General features: G+C 38.1%; 1 protein-coding gene across 5 annotated transcripts; it reads left to right on the top strand.

The window, feature by feature from the left end:
* The first annotated feature begins 2,659 nt into the window (after window positions 1-2,659).
* Window positions 2,660-14,322, top strand: LOC103142521 (ovochymase-2). Of its 5 annotated transcripts, XM_016674545.1 has the most exons (16): window positions 2,661-2,815; window positions 4,281-4,438; window positions 4,509-4,606; window positions 5,267-5,364; window positions 5,473-5,645; window positions 5,735-5,830; window positions 6,509-6,687; window positions 6,818-7,019; window positions 7,104-7,130; window positions 7,213-7,303; window positions 7,467-7,600; window positions 8,321-8,464; window positions 9,695-9,819; window positions 9,903-9,996; window positions 10,690-10,821; window positions 12,577-13,858. In XM_016674545.1, exons 2-16 carry the CDS (start codon window positions 4,366-4,368, stop codon window positions 12,729-12,731), a joined length of 1,821 nt encoding a protein of 606 aa, XP_016530031.1. In that variant the 5' UTR covers window positions 2,661-2,815; window positions 4,281-4,365; the 3' UTR covers window positions 12,732-13,858. The 5 variants fall into 5 exon arrangements, with proteins under 5 accessions (XP_016530028.1, XP_016530031.1, XP_016530030.1 ...); XM_016674542.1 differs by having other exon boundaries at window positions 2,660-2,815; window positions 5,267-5,645; XM_016674544.1 differs by lacking the exon at window positions 12,577-13,858 and adding an exon at window positions 13,890-14,322 and having other exon boundaries at window positions 2,662-2,815; window positions 5,267-5,645.
* The last annotated feature ends 180 nt before the right edge of the window (window positions 14,323-14,502 follow it).

The raw sequence follows: 14,502 nt of genomic DNA, 5'->3' as shown, positions 1-14,502 counted from the left end.
TGAGACCAGCATGATTGACAATGGGATAGATGAACCATTAGTCTCAATTTGTCCAGCTGACCTGTTTCCTGTGGTGCATAACAGATCTGTCCTCCTCATCCTGCACTGTATCTGGAAGGCAGATTAAAGTGGCATATTGAACAGCTCCATTAAGACTTAATGCTGCCTTTCAGGATTAAACCCGACGCCATGAATGGACGGAGGGTTGGCCTGCCCTCATTTTGGATGACTAAACTCATGATTTGCTATAAATATCTATTTGATTAAATGCCCTCTCTTGATTTATTTGCCTTTACAGATTTATTTTTTTTACTCTTCTTCACTAATTGTTTTAATGGACTAGCCATCTATAAGGATGGGTGACATGATGCGAGTGGAGCCTGGCTATTGGTTATGGAGTACTTCTACATTTTAGAGATTCTCTTAAAATGCCTGAGTTGTTTCGTACTTATCTGAACGTGTTATGAATTGGTTTTCTATCAGGTTGTGGCTTTCCACATATAGATAAGTATGGATCAAGAAAACTGTATGGAAAATGGTGCATTTTCAGATTACACTCATCTTAAATGTTACTTTTCCTTCTTTGTCCTTTCTTTGCTGGCTACTTGTAGCCTTCATTCATTCCGTGTATTCTTCTTCCCTTCAGGCTCTGGATTTGTTCTTTACAAAAAGTAACTGCATATATTGACACAACAATAATTTGAGTATTTTGGATTTTAAACCAGGGATGACATATTCTAAAAAGAACAATAAAACGGGGCACAACCATCATGCAAGGCACAAGAAGTTGCTGCTTCCCTTTGAATGGACGCCCCAAATGGAAAGGTTTTTTTTGGGGTTGGGGGGGTTATGTTTTATTACCACTGACAACCCCTTGGGTGATGGCACCCTGGACAAAGAGCCACATAGGTCTTATCAAAAACTTTTATCTGCTAAAATGTTTTCAAGCCAGATGTACTTTTCCAGTCTTTCTGTTCTCTGATCAACATGCTAAAGCATCTGAGGGACTTGTGAGTATTGTACAATACTGGGGTAATTCTCATGAGATGCCCCCCTACTGTTAAGGTAGGTACTCAAATTCATCCATCCGTCCATTTTCTGCCGCTTATCCGGGGTCGGGTCGCGTGGGCAGCAGCTTCAGAAGGGAGGCCCAAACTTCCCTCTCCCCAGCCACTTCTTCCAGCTCCTCCTTGCGTTCCCAGGCCAGCCGAGAGACATGGTCCCTCCAGCGTGTCTAATTAACTATTAAATTTAACTTGCATTAACTTTTGTTGACTTAATAAAATCAGATGACTTTTATCGTATTCTGATATTTAAAACCCTGGATTTGAGAAGATCCATATTTATTCTTACCACTTGTTAAAAGGCCTGTAAAGGGGCTTTGCAACCTTGAATATCTGTGAAATGTGAATATCTCAGATTTTGATACGTTTTTAACACAGAAGAGCAATAAAACAAAACAAAAAATCTGATACTTAAGAATAAAACTGAACACAAATGATTAATAATAAATAAAAAAAAAGTAGCCAGACTTGTTATATGGAAGACGCGTATTGTCCCTCCAGGATGAAAAAAGAAACTTCATACGAACACCGTAAAAATATGACGAGCAGTGCTTCTGTGGAGCAAAAGATCTCGTGTGGCAAATAATCAGCAGTTGTTTCTCCTTCCAGCAAAGCTTGGCAACAAATCCCTGACAACTGTGGCCCAGCAACCATGCCAAGCAGTGAGTCACATCTAACCATGCACACCTAGTGAGGTCTGCGCCACTGGGCAGCATAAACAGGAACCAGGGGGCTTGGAGGGCTTAAAGTGAAATCATAGAGGCAAAGAAGGCAACAGAATAATCTCTGACTAGATCTTTGTGCTGTTTTTTTTATGCATCCACTGAATTTAAATGTGTAGGCTTTTCAGTGATAAAGGAGCCAATTACGTAAATTTTCTTGCAAAACAATGAGCTAGTCGGCTGCTTGTTCTTTGCTTAGTTGAACCCTCCATAATGGTATTATTAGAGCAGAAACTAAATTGACTAAAAGTAATAACTCTACTCTTTAAAGATGCTACAACCTTGAGAACTATTTTGAAACGTTCGTATTTTCTTGTTGCAATCAAAACCGTTGATTTTAACGGGATTTTATGCGACATAGTGTAGACATAGTTGTGCATAGGACGTGGAAGGAACATGATGCACCACAGGATTGTGTTCTTTTGTATTTATCCCTTTAATTGTAGAACCTTTAAATGAAATCAAGTGTCAAGTATCGCACCATAAAGACAAGAATCCACCAGAGAGTTCAGGGATAATGCTGTGGAGAATCGTTTGGAACAATATCTCAAACTCGACATCAATTAAGTAGTACTGTGATTGTTAACAGAAAGGTGCAACTGCTCGTCAGTGTGCAGGTTGTATTGTAAAGTTAACACTACAACTTTATAAGCAGTTCTTATAAAGCTTTTTTTTTTATTTATTTGTTTTTTGTTGTTTTTTTTAAGAAAAAGTTACGTCTTTGAGTGCCTAATGTAGTTTCAAAATGCAACAACACTTTGTTTACTTTTATGTAAAGAACTTTGGAATGAAGGTGGAAAGCCAGAGAGCTGTAACAGAATATGAAGTACAGTCATTTTTGTTGCAGTAAAAAAAAAAAAAAAAAAAAACAGAAACAGAATAGCGGGTATTTATCTTTATTTCTCCTCCCAACTTCTCCCACATTTTTTTTTTCTGTTTAACTGGACAAGAAGACAAGAGGCTTGCTCTTTTCGACACTTACTACGAAGACATTTCTCAAAGGATTTGATGCTTCCTTTTGGGCTGCAGGTAAGATTTCAGCTTTTTGTGATGAGTTTGTAATATGTCTCTTTGTTTGTTTTTTTCCAACCTAGCAGTAGGTTAAGTGTGGTGTGGTCTCAGTTTTCAGTACTCACTCGTAAATCCTTGCCTCAAAGGTCAGGCTTAATAAGCTAGACAGGAACTGCTGTAAACCAGAGACAACCAAAGGTACCAGGAAAAAACAACCTGTTTTATGACCTTTGATAGCAGTGTCCAGTTCCAGTCAGTCCTTGAGTGTCAGTGTCCTGCCTGTTTGACGTGTCCCTGTTCCAACATGCCCTGTACAATAATATAGCGATTCTCTCCTTCAGATATTTTTGAATGCCGATCAGAACATCTAACTTTAAATATTTGCCTTAAACATTTATTTTTTTTATTTTTATTTTTTCATGTACAGATCTACATTGTTATTAAGCTATTGAATGATATAGTTAACAAGCTGTGGAAAATCTTACCTACAAGTTCCTGAAGTTTGATAAGTAGGTCAAGAACATTAGGTGGTGATGTTTATAAACGATAACTGTTGCTATTAGCGATTAGCACAGTTAGCACAGTACAAGGTTCTTGCTTCAGCTGATGCTCGCTTGTTTCTCTTTACAGGGACGCTAATATGTAAAATCGACCTTTTGAGCTTTACATCATGTTCTTCGTCATGAACATGATGTAATTCCTTATTCCTTCGTCGAAAAATATTCCGAATGTCACTTTGATTCTTTTATGCATGTTTGAGAAATCCTATAATCTACCATGACAACCATTTGTGTCGAAGCGCTCGCTCTCACAGAGTGGCACTTTTTTTGTTCATGCATCTCCTCCTTGGTTTAGGACTCTCCAAACTGAGCTTCCTCCTTAAAGAGCACTCCTCCCTCCCCTACCACTCCCTCACTGAGCTCCTTCAAACTAGTGGCAGCAGCAATTAGCAGACACCTGGTGGAACTGAGCATCTGCTGAGATCATCATAGGAATTACTTCTCAGGTTGTTGAAAGATCCATGGAGAAACATAGTGATTTCCTGCAGGAAGAGTGCCAGAACGAGCAGGAGCTTCTTGGAGACAGAGATTTCTCTTTGATTTTACCGTTTCGGCCTGATTAATGAAATACGTGAAGGTGTCTTGTATTTTACCAATTTAAGCCCTGACACATTTCCAAATAATTCATGAGAATGTGTCGTGTGATTTTATTTTTAAAAACTACATTTTGTCCTGGTAATTTTTTTTATTTACTATGTTTTCAACAATATCTTCAGTGTGTGAGGTGTTTATACATTATCTTTAGATATATCTACCAGGACAAACTCAGAATAAGGAAAATTTTATTGGATGAAAACTGATTTGACTACAACAACTTGATCCTCTCTTCATGTCTGTTTGTTCCTCCTTTTAACAACAGCGGTCCTGCTCTCCTTTTAACAAAACACAACCAACTTTGGGAGTCCAAAATCCCATCTCTGCAGCTTTGGGCTCACCAATCACAACCAGCGCCGCCATTTACCAGCCCGGTAACGAAGCTCCACAAACCGATTCTGCACATCTGTGTCGATGATGAGGACCACCCCTGCTCTGCTGTTCGTCTGTTTTTGGATGAACTCTGGCATCCAGGCTGTTCAGAAAGGCGAGTTTTACAATTCGATCCAAACTGAGAGATGCAAATGCAGAACTGCATGTCTCCTTTTTCTCTGCAGATCAAAAATGTGGCTCTACTCCGGCGGTGAACCCAAAGCGTCGATTCCTGAGGGTAGTCGGAGGAACCCAAGCTACATATGGATCCCACCCGTGGCTGGTCAGTTGTTTAACTTTAGGTTTTCTAGAAGGTGTTTACAGCTAAATATTTTCCTAAGAGATTTGTCTTAATCATTCTCTGATAAGTAACAAAATGTTTTTTTCTCTAAAATCTCTCAAACGTAATCAAATAATCTAATTGGTATTATATATTTCTTTTTAAAAATGTAACACTGCAAAAGAAGGAAAACAGAACCAAATCTCTGTGTGGTTACTGTTTCTGTACAAGTTAGAATTGGCCTCGTAGCACAACTAGCTGCAATAGGAAGTAAGAAAAGAATTGGTTTGTAACTTTATTGACAAATTCCCCAAGCTGTTGTGGGATCGTTTATGGTGTCTTGATTGATTTAATCCATTTAGGAACCATTTGGGTGAACATTTATTGTAGTGGATGCATTCAGTAGGAGAACATTGCTGTAATAATGATTATTAATAGTCAACATGATAAAGTGGTTGTTTAGCAATGCCAGAAACAATTTCACAGGTCTGTGATTTGTGCTCACCCTAAACATGCACAGAAAATCGAGGTGCATCCAGACGATCCCAGTTTTAACTGATTTATTTCAAGTCATTTTAATGTAAAAATGTTGTAGCAAATGTTTTAGTGTGTGTGTGTGTGTGTGTGTGTGTGTGTGTGTGTGTGTGTGTGTTTTATATTAAGGTATCGATACAGAATAAAGGCTCTCATTTCTGTGGAGGGGCCATTCTGACTGACCGCTGGATACTGACTGCAGCACACTGCTTCCCATCCTTATCAAAGTACCAAGATCCAGTGGTACCTGTGATCAGTCCCATGCGACATGACACAAACATGCAACAGAAAGGATTAGTTGTTGTTGTTTTTTTTGTTGTTTTTTTTCTGCCTAGTGTCTTTCTGAGTAGTGTGACGGTTCTGGTGGGAGAGTTTGACCTGCGAGTAGAAGACAAAGATGAGCAAGTCTTCACAGTCAAGTCTCTGTTAATCCATGAGAACTACAACCACGCGTGTCCAATGAATTATGACATAGCTCTGGTGGAGCTGGATCGTCACGTCGCAATGGGCAGGTTTTCGTTCTTTTGAGTCGCATACTTTAAATAACTTTGCCGGTGGCCTCTTTGTTTGCTGCTGACATGTGACTGTGTTTAACAGGAGCTCGTGTCAGGCCAATATGTCTGCCTCTGCCTGATTTCAAAATCCCGCCATCGACTAAATGTGTTGTTGCTGGTTGGGGAAAGACATGGGAAAGTCTGTATTTTTATTTTTTTATTTTTCTCTTACAGTGCTTTGTTGAACTCCATGGACATTTTATTTTATTTTATTTTGTTTTATTTTATTGTGCTTGTAGAAGAGATTTTATAAAATAGACAGATGCAAAACAGAGCATATTTGTAAAGTGGAATGAAAATGATACATGGCTACAAAATTAGCTGACTAATCTATAAAGGCTTTCTGTGCATACGTGCATTTTGCTCCTCTGAGTCATTGCTTTACACAAACACAAGTCTTCAGGTCTTTTGGCACAATATCTTTATCGGCTTTGCAAATCTATAATTTGAATTTTGAAATTTTGAGATTCATTTGGATTGGATTGAGAGCGTTGGTGAAAAGCAATTATCAAGTCTCTCTGCAGATTGTCAGTTGTACTGATTTGTTGCCCAGGCTTTTATCTAGGTTTATCAAAGTAAACGGGGCTTATTAGATTCAGACTTTTTATTTTTTTAATCAATTTGGAAGTTGTGTTTTGTATTCATTCCACTTTACAATCAAACGCTACATTGCATTGAAATATGTGGTTGCTATGTGACAAAAATGTGGAAAAAGTTCAAGGAGTTTGAATGCTTCATTGCAAGATATTGTGTAACAAATGCTTTAAGAGCCATCTGTAGCTTGTTTTTCTGCTAAATATCTTCTTCTGTTTTGAAGGAGGACACATTCCTGCAGTCCTGAGAGAAGTCCACCTGGGTTTGGTGGATCAAGCCAAGTGTAAATATGTCCAACTGATGATCAAAAGCTCATTTCCAAAACAGAAACAAAAGTTCCTCAATCCAGCCATGACGATTCTGTGTGCTGGAGCTGAGGGAGGAGGCAGAGACGCCTGCCAGGTAGAAGTGGTTCATTCTGCTTCTAACATCTGAGCATCTGTTCAACATTCATCACATGCCAGAGCAGTGTGAATCAATTGTCTCATTCCGAATGTCTTCCCTCCTCTTCCTACTTGATATTTCCCCCAAGGGAGACTCTGGTGGCCCTCTGGTATGTCAGGCAGGGGCCGGAAGCGACCGCTGGATCGTGCTGGGAATAACTTCCTGGGGCCAAGGATGCGGTCGCAGCTGGGGAATGAAAAGCAACCGGCATCCGTCAAAGAAAGGATCTCCGGGAATTTTCACTGACGTCAAGCTGCTGCTGCCCTGGATCAAGCAGAAGATGAGGGAGGGTAGGCCAAAGATGGCAGTGATATGATGGAGTCAAATCAAAGCTTCTCTTTTCATACCATTTTCTTCTTTGTGTTTTGCTTTAGCTGAGCAGCAACAACTATCAACTTCAGGTGACTTTTTCTCTCATCACTCCAATTTTTATTCATGCTTATTTTACAACATCTACTGATCTTGTCGGTGTGTGTATATCAGGACTGTGTAGTGTGACAGATGGCCCGGTATCGGACAGTGAAGGGTTGATCAGGAACCCCGCTTTCCCTGACACCTACTACGACAACAACCAGTGAGTTAAACCTTTCAGAAGCTTCACGCTTAAGCGTGAACGCTAATAGTTGTCACACTGAAGCGACAGCTGCAAACTGTTGTCAGAAACTGGTGTCAAGATATGGGAAAGATAAATGAATCAGTCAACAGCAAAATGAAATATCTTGTGTTTCCTTCTGCAGGTTGTGTTTGTGGAGCATCAAGGCTCATCCAGGTCACAGCATTCTGCTAGAGTTTGATCATTTTGACGTGGAAAATAGCTCGTATTGTCAGTTCGACCGACTCACAGTTTCAGGATCAAAGAACAGGCCTGTTGGTGAGTCCTGTTACTGTATTAAAGGCTAAACGAAAAATAGCAATAACCTTTTTAGGTTTTGCTCAAAATGTCACACACTTAAAAGCACTGCATAGAAAGAAACAAATATTTAAACGCTGCAGCCAGCAAAAATGACCTCAGTCCAAAAGGAACCAACAGTTTCTTCACATCTTAGGTTTTCGGGGAATTTGTTAAACAGGTGGGGAGCGTAACACCTAATCGCTCCCATTTTGTTCCATTCTGGTCCTGAGACCTCTTGGTAAGCAGGTATCTTATGACACGCTTCATTCAAGACAAGGTACTCAGAAATGCATATAGGAGGAAATCATTCAGTATTTTCAGAATAAATTCTTTTCCTATTCTTTTGACCAAAATGATAGTACAAGTTTGTGTGTGCCAAATGAGACCTGAGCCAGTTTAGCGCAGAACTAGAGTCCCATCCTATCTCAGTCTACCAGTTAGTATGAAATGATCGACTGGGTCATTTAATTTAAAACTTTTACCATCTGTAGCTGTAAGGTGATATTAAGTCTGGCTGGAAAGCAATATTGAATGTGGCACAATAACTTATTAGTTAGTCCTAGTGCTTAGACTTACTTCTCTGCTTTTATTTGAGGAACCATTTATTCTCAATAATTAAAAACACAAACAAACAGGTGAAACAATTTCAACATAGAATGAAACTCCATTTGATTTTGTGTCCTGCGTTTTTGTTTACAGCAATATTCTGCGGTAAATTACGACCAGCTCGAGTGCTTCTACAGAATTCCCAGAATGCAGTGCTGCTCTTCTCCTCTGACATTAATAGAGCAGGGCGTGGCTTTGCAGTCAGGTACCGTGGGATCAAGGGATCCTTTCCTCCAGGTGAGAAACCTGCTGCAAACTCTTAGAAACACCGGAACAGTGTTATTGTATAACGCTCTACAAAAATAAGACTAAAATTGAAATATTTGTTTCGAGAAAACCTTACAGAGCATAACAGCCTAACTCCTATTACGGTGTGGTGGTGTTGATTATTTGTTGGGGTTGTTTTGTAGCCATTGGACTGGAGAACGGTTTCGGACAATAGCAAACATGGAGGCAGTAGAGGAAGTTGTGATAATACACATTGTCAGAAAGAGACATAAGAAGAGTGGCACAAAAACGCCTAGAGGTAGCCATTAAGCACATTGTGGCATGTGGAGGCAGAAGTCAGTCCGTTTTTCAATTTTTTCCTTTGTCTTCTTCGTTCCTTGATTGCATGCATAGAGCTCCACACTGCACCCCCTGGTTACTCGTGGTATTACGAGTAACCAGGGGTCAATTTGTTGCTTTTTGATGGACTCGTGCAAACTTCTTGATGACGGTCTAAAATGGACATGGAAACTGCATAGTCCCTGCGTATTATTAACCTTGAGAATTAAAGAGCCTAAATGTCAGGCCATTTGCCTGACAGCTGATTTTTGGCCCAAAGTAGATGATCAACAGGACACTTATCACAAACATAGCTGCAAATCTTCAACAGAATGAGTGAAAAAAAAAACAAAAGACCAAAGTCCAAACTTCCCAGTTAAATGCAATGGGACCTTGAGAAGGCTGTTCAGAAACAACAATCTGCAAACTTTAATAAACTGAACAGATATCCTAAATATGATTGGGGCAAATTTCACTCAGTGACTGGAGACTGAGAAAGTCAGATGGAAAACAACTAAATAGTTATTGATATTAAATATTAGATTAGGAAAAAAAAAACAAAGAAGCCCTTGGAAATCCTAAATAACTATCATTCAAGACCATTTTAAAAAGATTACAAGAAGCAAAATATAATGAAAAGACGGAGAGAAGTGTTTGCACAAGTGGAGTACAGTCTTACCTTCTCCTCTGTTAACTGCGGTTCCTATGGCAACGTATTATGCAAGCAGACTTCCCATGACGTGATAATAAGCAAAAAACACAACAATCTACCACTTTATTTGAGGCAGTGAAGATGACGAATACACTTAGCTATGAGACTTTTTCCTTGTAAATGTGTTTAATTTTATTGCCACCCTTGAGGTTAATAACGCACGTTAACCTCTGTTGTGTATCCCCCCACCACCATATTTGGCCGATAAGCATGTGGGACTATTGTTCTGGTGGAGGATCAGATTTCACTCTACACCCCAAATTACCCACAGTCCTACAGTAATGACTGTGCGCTCCGCTGGGTCATCTACTCTCCTCCGGGACATCTAGTTAAGGTAATAATAACCTCAATAAACACGCCTTTAAAATTAAAGGTCCTCGCATGTAGATTCTCTTGTAATCTAACGTTTGATTGCAGCTGACGTTTGCTGATTTTGACCTGGAAGAGTCGGAGAGATGTTTGCATGATTCACTGACAGTTCTGGGGGACATTGAAGGAAACAAAGAGATTGGTAAGATTAAAGAATTGGATTAAAATAAATCTGATTACAGGATAAAAAAAAACTGAAATACAGTAGGATCTCTTTCAAATGTTTATGTTCACCTTATGTTTATGTTTTATTAGCATAAAGCTGTTAAAACCCAACAATTAAGTTTTTCAGAAAAAGTGGAATATTACGCAAGAGCAATGAAAACTTTTTTTTTTCTGTTCTATTCTGTGCAAAAAGTCACCCGTTATTTCCTTCTAGTTTCTTGTTTGCTTCCAAGCTGACGGAGTTTCTCTTTAACAATGACTTTGGTCAATGGTTCTTCAGGTCTTTTGAAAATATGTCAAAAGTTTTTCATGAGTTCTCAAAGGAGCGTTTTTTTTTTTGTTTGTTTTTTTTAAAGCCATTTTAGTCTCACATATGAATCACTTTAAACTCTAAGCTCGAATTTCAAAATAAAAACTCAAGAAAGCACGTGTACCACTTTAAAAATGACCCGGTGTTTATGAAGCAAAGTACTGCATAAAGAAATTAGAGACGGACTTAAAACCTTTGCACTGCACAGTCCATGGAAATACTTGGAAACAAAAATGCAGAGCTCACGTCTTACTTCTTTTAGTTTTGGAACAAAAGATTTTGTAATATTGCAGAATGAAAAAGAGCAGTGATCGTTAGTTTATTTGCTTCGTTTTTATTATTATTGTTTTGTTTTCATAGCTGTGCTGTGTGGCGGCAGTATTCCCCCTCCGGTCCTCTCCTTCAGCAGCATCATGGTGCTTCATTTCACCTCAGACAGCCGCATCACTCGCAGGGGCTTCAGCGCAGGACTGACCTTCATCAGGAAGGAAGGTGTGGTTATGTCCTTAAAACAATTCCCCTCACAAGTGAACATAACACCAACGTGAATGCATCATGTGGTTTGATCTGTCTTTTGCTCCTTACCTGCACGACAAGAAAGTACATGTATATTTAATGGAGTCTTTCTCGTTCAAGAGCTCTTTAGTGGGATGTCATGGCCTCTGTTGTGGAGCTGCTCTCTGGTCAGCTGCGTTTCTGCAGAGGCAATCTTGGTTAAACAAGGCTGAGCTTGTGGCATTTAGAGTGGCTGTTGGGCATTTGGCACTGAGGTGACCACTGGGAAGTTGGTGTCCCTTTAAAAAAAATAATGGAAGCAACAAAGTTTGCAATCAAAATATAAGGAAATGTCAGTTATCCGTTTCCATAACATAGACAGTGGAGAGACGTTTCAGGCCAATTGAGACTGAGAAACAAACAAACAAACAAATAAAAAAAAAAATACCCTGAAAGGAAAATTAAAATCATCTTTTATTGCATTATTCATTTTTTCAAAACTTCAATAAAAAGATCAGAAATGTTGTTGAAATAAAAATAATAATGAAATGTATTCTCATTACTTTTCTCTCATTTAATAGTATATTTAAGATGTTGCTGCTTTGGCTCCTGTTTCAGATGGAACCGTTAAGATCAAAACGAGAATAGTGAATCATGGATCCATAAAAGCTTCGTTTTTTTTTTTTGTTTTGTTTTGTTTTTTCCTCTCGTTGCTTCTGGTTTCCTTTATTTTTGATAAGGACACTGTGTGCATGTGAAAGCACAGGCATATAGGTAGACATTGAACTGTCTTAACAATATAGTAACATCTTCAATGATTTAGTACAGCCTCACTTTCAAAGAAGCTGGGACGTTGTGTAAAATGTACATTTAAAAAAATGGAGCACAGGATTGACAAATTTCATAAACCCCAATTTTTCTCAAAACAAAAAGTAGTTTACATTTCCAGAGAAACCCCCAGCAGTTTATAAATTACAGGCTACTTATTCTTATTAAACATAAGTAGCCTGTAGTTTTATACTTTTTTATTTTTTTATTTTATTTTCGCTCTTTCCTTTGGTTTATTGTTTTGTTTGTATGTCCTTCTAATTCATGTAAAGCACATTGAACTGCCTTGATGCAGGAAATTTGCTACATAAATACAATTTATACCATGCCATATCAAATGTTTATGCTAAGAAGTTAATATATGAATGTGTTAATTTTGATGGCATTAAACAACATGAAAGCAAGTTAAAGTAGGGGCAATAACAAACTTTAAAAAGAACAGGGGAAAAAAACAGCTGGAGGTTGTTTTTTTTCTTTGCATCTGTTTTATATATAATTTCCCAGAAAAACTATGTCTTACAAAAGTGGAGCAATTTTATAATGGAGATCCTTAATAAAAAAAAATAATAATTGGAAAGATTTTGAACGGTTTATAATCTACAGTTTGTAATTTATCAAAAGATGGAACCTGACTGGTGTAGCAGGCAGCCCAGGTACAGAGGCCTTTATTTCTCAATACAGCAATCGGGGGTGTGACCCCTGACCTCGGCACCTTTGTTTTGAGGAACTGTATATTTTAAAAATTTAAATATTTCTTCTAATTCTTTTAGATTAAATGTGTGTGGCAGTGTTTTTATCACCCTTATAAGTTTTTGATGGACACAAATGACTTTTCATGTCTGATAAATCTTCTTCATACCAAAACAATCATTCCTCTTGCAGTTGTTTAGTTTTTCTTGACGTGTGTTTTCCTTTGTCTCTCAGCTCTCCTTTCTGAATGTCTCCAGTGTAAACTCTCACCACACCCAGAGCCTTGGAGACCTTGGTCTTGCTTTTCCCCTGGCTATCTCTCTTTCTTCTCCCAGTTTGTGAAAGTGGAACTCCACCCACTGACATTTGCAGTGACTCACAAGGTGTAGGTAGCCGGTGTGGTTGTGTAAGCTACTAGTATTCATAATGCACAAGGAGCAGGAGTTACTTTCTGAATGCTTTCTCACATTTTTATTTATTTTTTATTTTTTTGGCTTTCATGTGATTTTGGTTTTTCTGCCCGCAGCAGTGCTGTTTGTCAGCCAAATGATATTCTGTTTTGCTAGCTTCTCTGGAAACCAGTGAACACTGTGCTTATTGAGGATAACTTGGCAGAAATGGTGACCACTTCAGACAACAACACATCAGTGTTGCAACTACAAAGTCTGTGTGTTTCCAAACACTTTCTGTCTGGCATTCCAGAATATTTAATTATATTTCCTACGTTACTGTTGGTGTAAGATGCCTACGCATACCTAAACATGTTAGAAATGGGTACTGGCAATTTGTTTGTAGTAAAGAGACAAGCTTAATTGTTTTTTTCAGTGACTCGGTATTGGGAAACAATCATATCTTGGCAAAGCAGTGACTCAAAACTTAAACTTCAAGCTTTAACATCTGACCTCGAGTTTTGGTGCAGAGGCAAGAAGAAAACTTTGTTTTACGGCTCCCTCTACTGGCACATCTGAGGAACTACAAGCTATGTTTGACACAGCGTTAGTTTGGAAGGATTTCCTAAACAAATGCATTCTTGGCAATGATAAAAGTGATGTTCAGTTCCTCCCTAATTTCTCTTGTTGCATCGCTACTTCTGGTCCAACACTATTTTAAAAATACATAAAATACTCAGCTTGATTGTGACCAGAATTCGCTGTAAAAAAAACTCATAAAAATAGAACGGAAACCGCAGCTTTGCTGTAGAACATGTTTGAAAGTTTAAAAAGGTCACAAACATTTTTAAATTTGCATGACTGATTTGGTGTTTTATAATATTTTGTATTTAGTGTCATGTCCTGCTGATACTTTCTCCAGATGTTATTCTTGTGAAATATTTGAGGACCTCTTCATTGTACGCTCCTCAGATTTTTATTTCTACATGCAAAGTTTATAGACCATATCTAACTAAGAGTTGTGGATAAGTTGTTTAAGACTTACTTATAACTGTATTATTGTTTTTTTTTTCTTAAGATAAATATGTGTTGAAGTGTCACATTCTTTAGGGATTAGTAACTTAATTTAAAAAAAAATCTGAATCTCTTTGTTTAAAGGAACTTTTGTCTTGCAGATTCACTCAAGCAGCAGTCCAGAAGCAAAGCTCTGACCCATTAGGTGTTGAGAAACAAGAGTCCTCAGCGGATCAAAGATTTCATGCTGGAAGGAAATCGGATCACGAAGAGCACAGTGGTGAATCCTCGCGAAATTGACACTTATTGCTGGAATGAGACTCATCTTCATTTAGAAAGAGAGAAACTAGAATTGATCAACCACTTTCTGTTCAGTCTCTGATTGGTGTTAGCTTTCAGGGCAAACATAAAAAAAAATAACATTGTTTACATGTTGATTTACCTGTGTAAAAATAATCTGGTGTCAAGACTTGTTAAAATTGAAATGCAACTTTTGTAGAAATATAATTTTTCACGATGTTCATAGAGTCACATTTCTATTAATTGCAATAAAGGACATTAGCTGATTGCACATTAATAGCAGTGTGCAAACTCATTTCTTTCCATCTTACTTTTAAAAAGTTTTTTATCCATTTGAAGAGGCGATGATGAACAGTTTTTCAGATTTTCAGTATTTAAAAGTTTGACTTTGGGCTTTAATTTTCTGTATGATAGCGGACCTTTTGTAAAAGAACATATTTGCGTATATCAATCTGAA

Source organism: Poecilia formosa, unplaced genomic scaffold (genome assembly GCF_000485575.1).
Source record: "Poecilia formosa unplaced genomic scaffold, Poecilia_formosa-5.1.2 Scaffold97, whole genome shotgun sequence".
In the NCBI taxonomy this organism is placed as follows: Eukaryota; Metazoa; Chordata; class Actinopteri; order Cyprinodontiformes; family Poeciliidae; genus Poecilia; species Poecilia formosa.
This window is presented reverse-complemented; position numbering and strand designations above follow the sequence as displayed.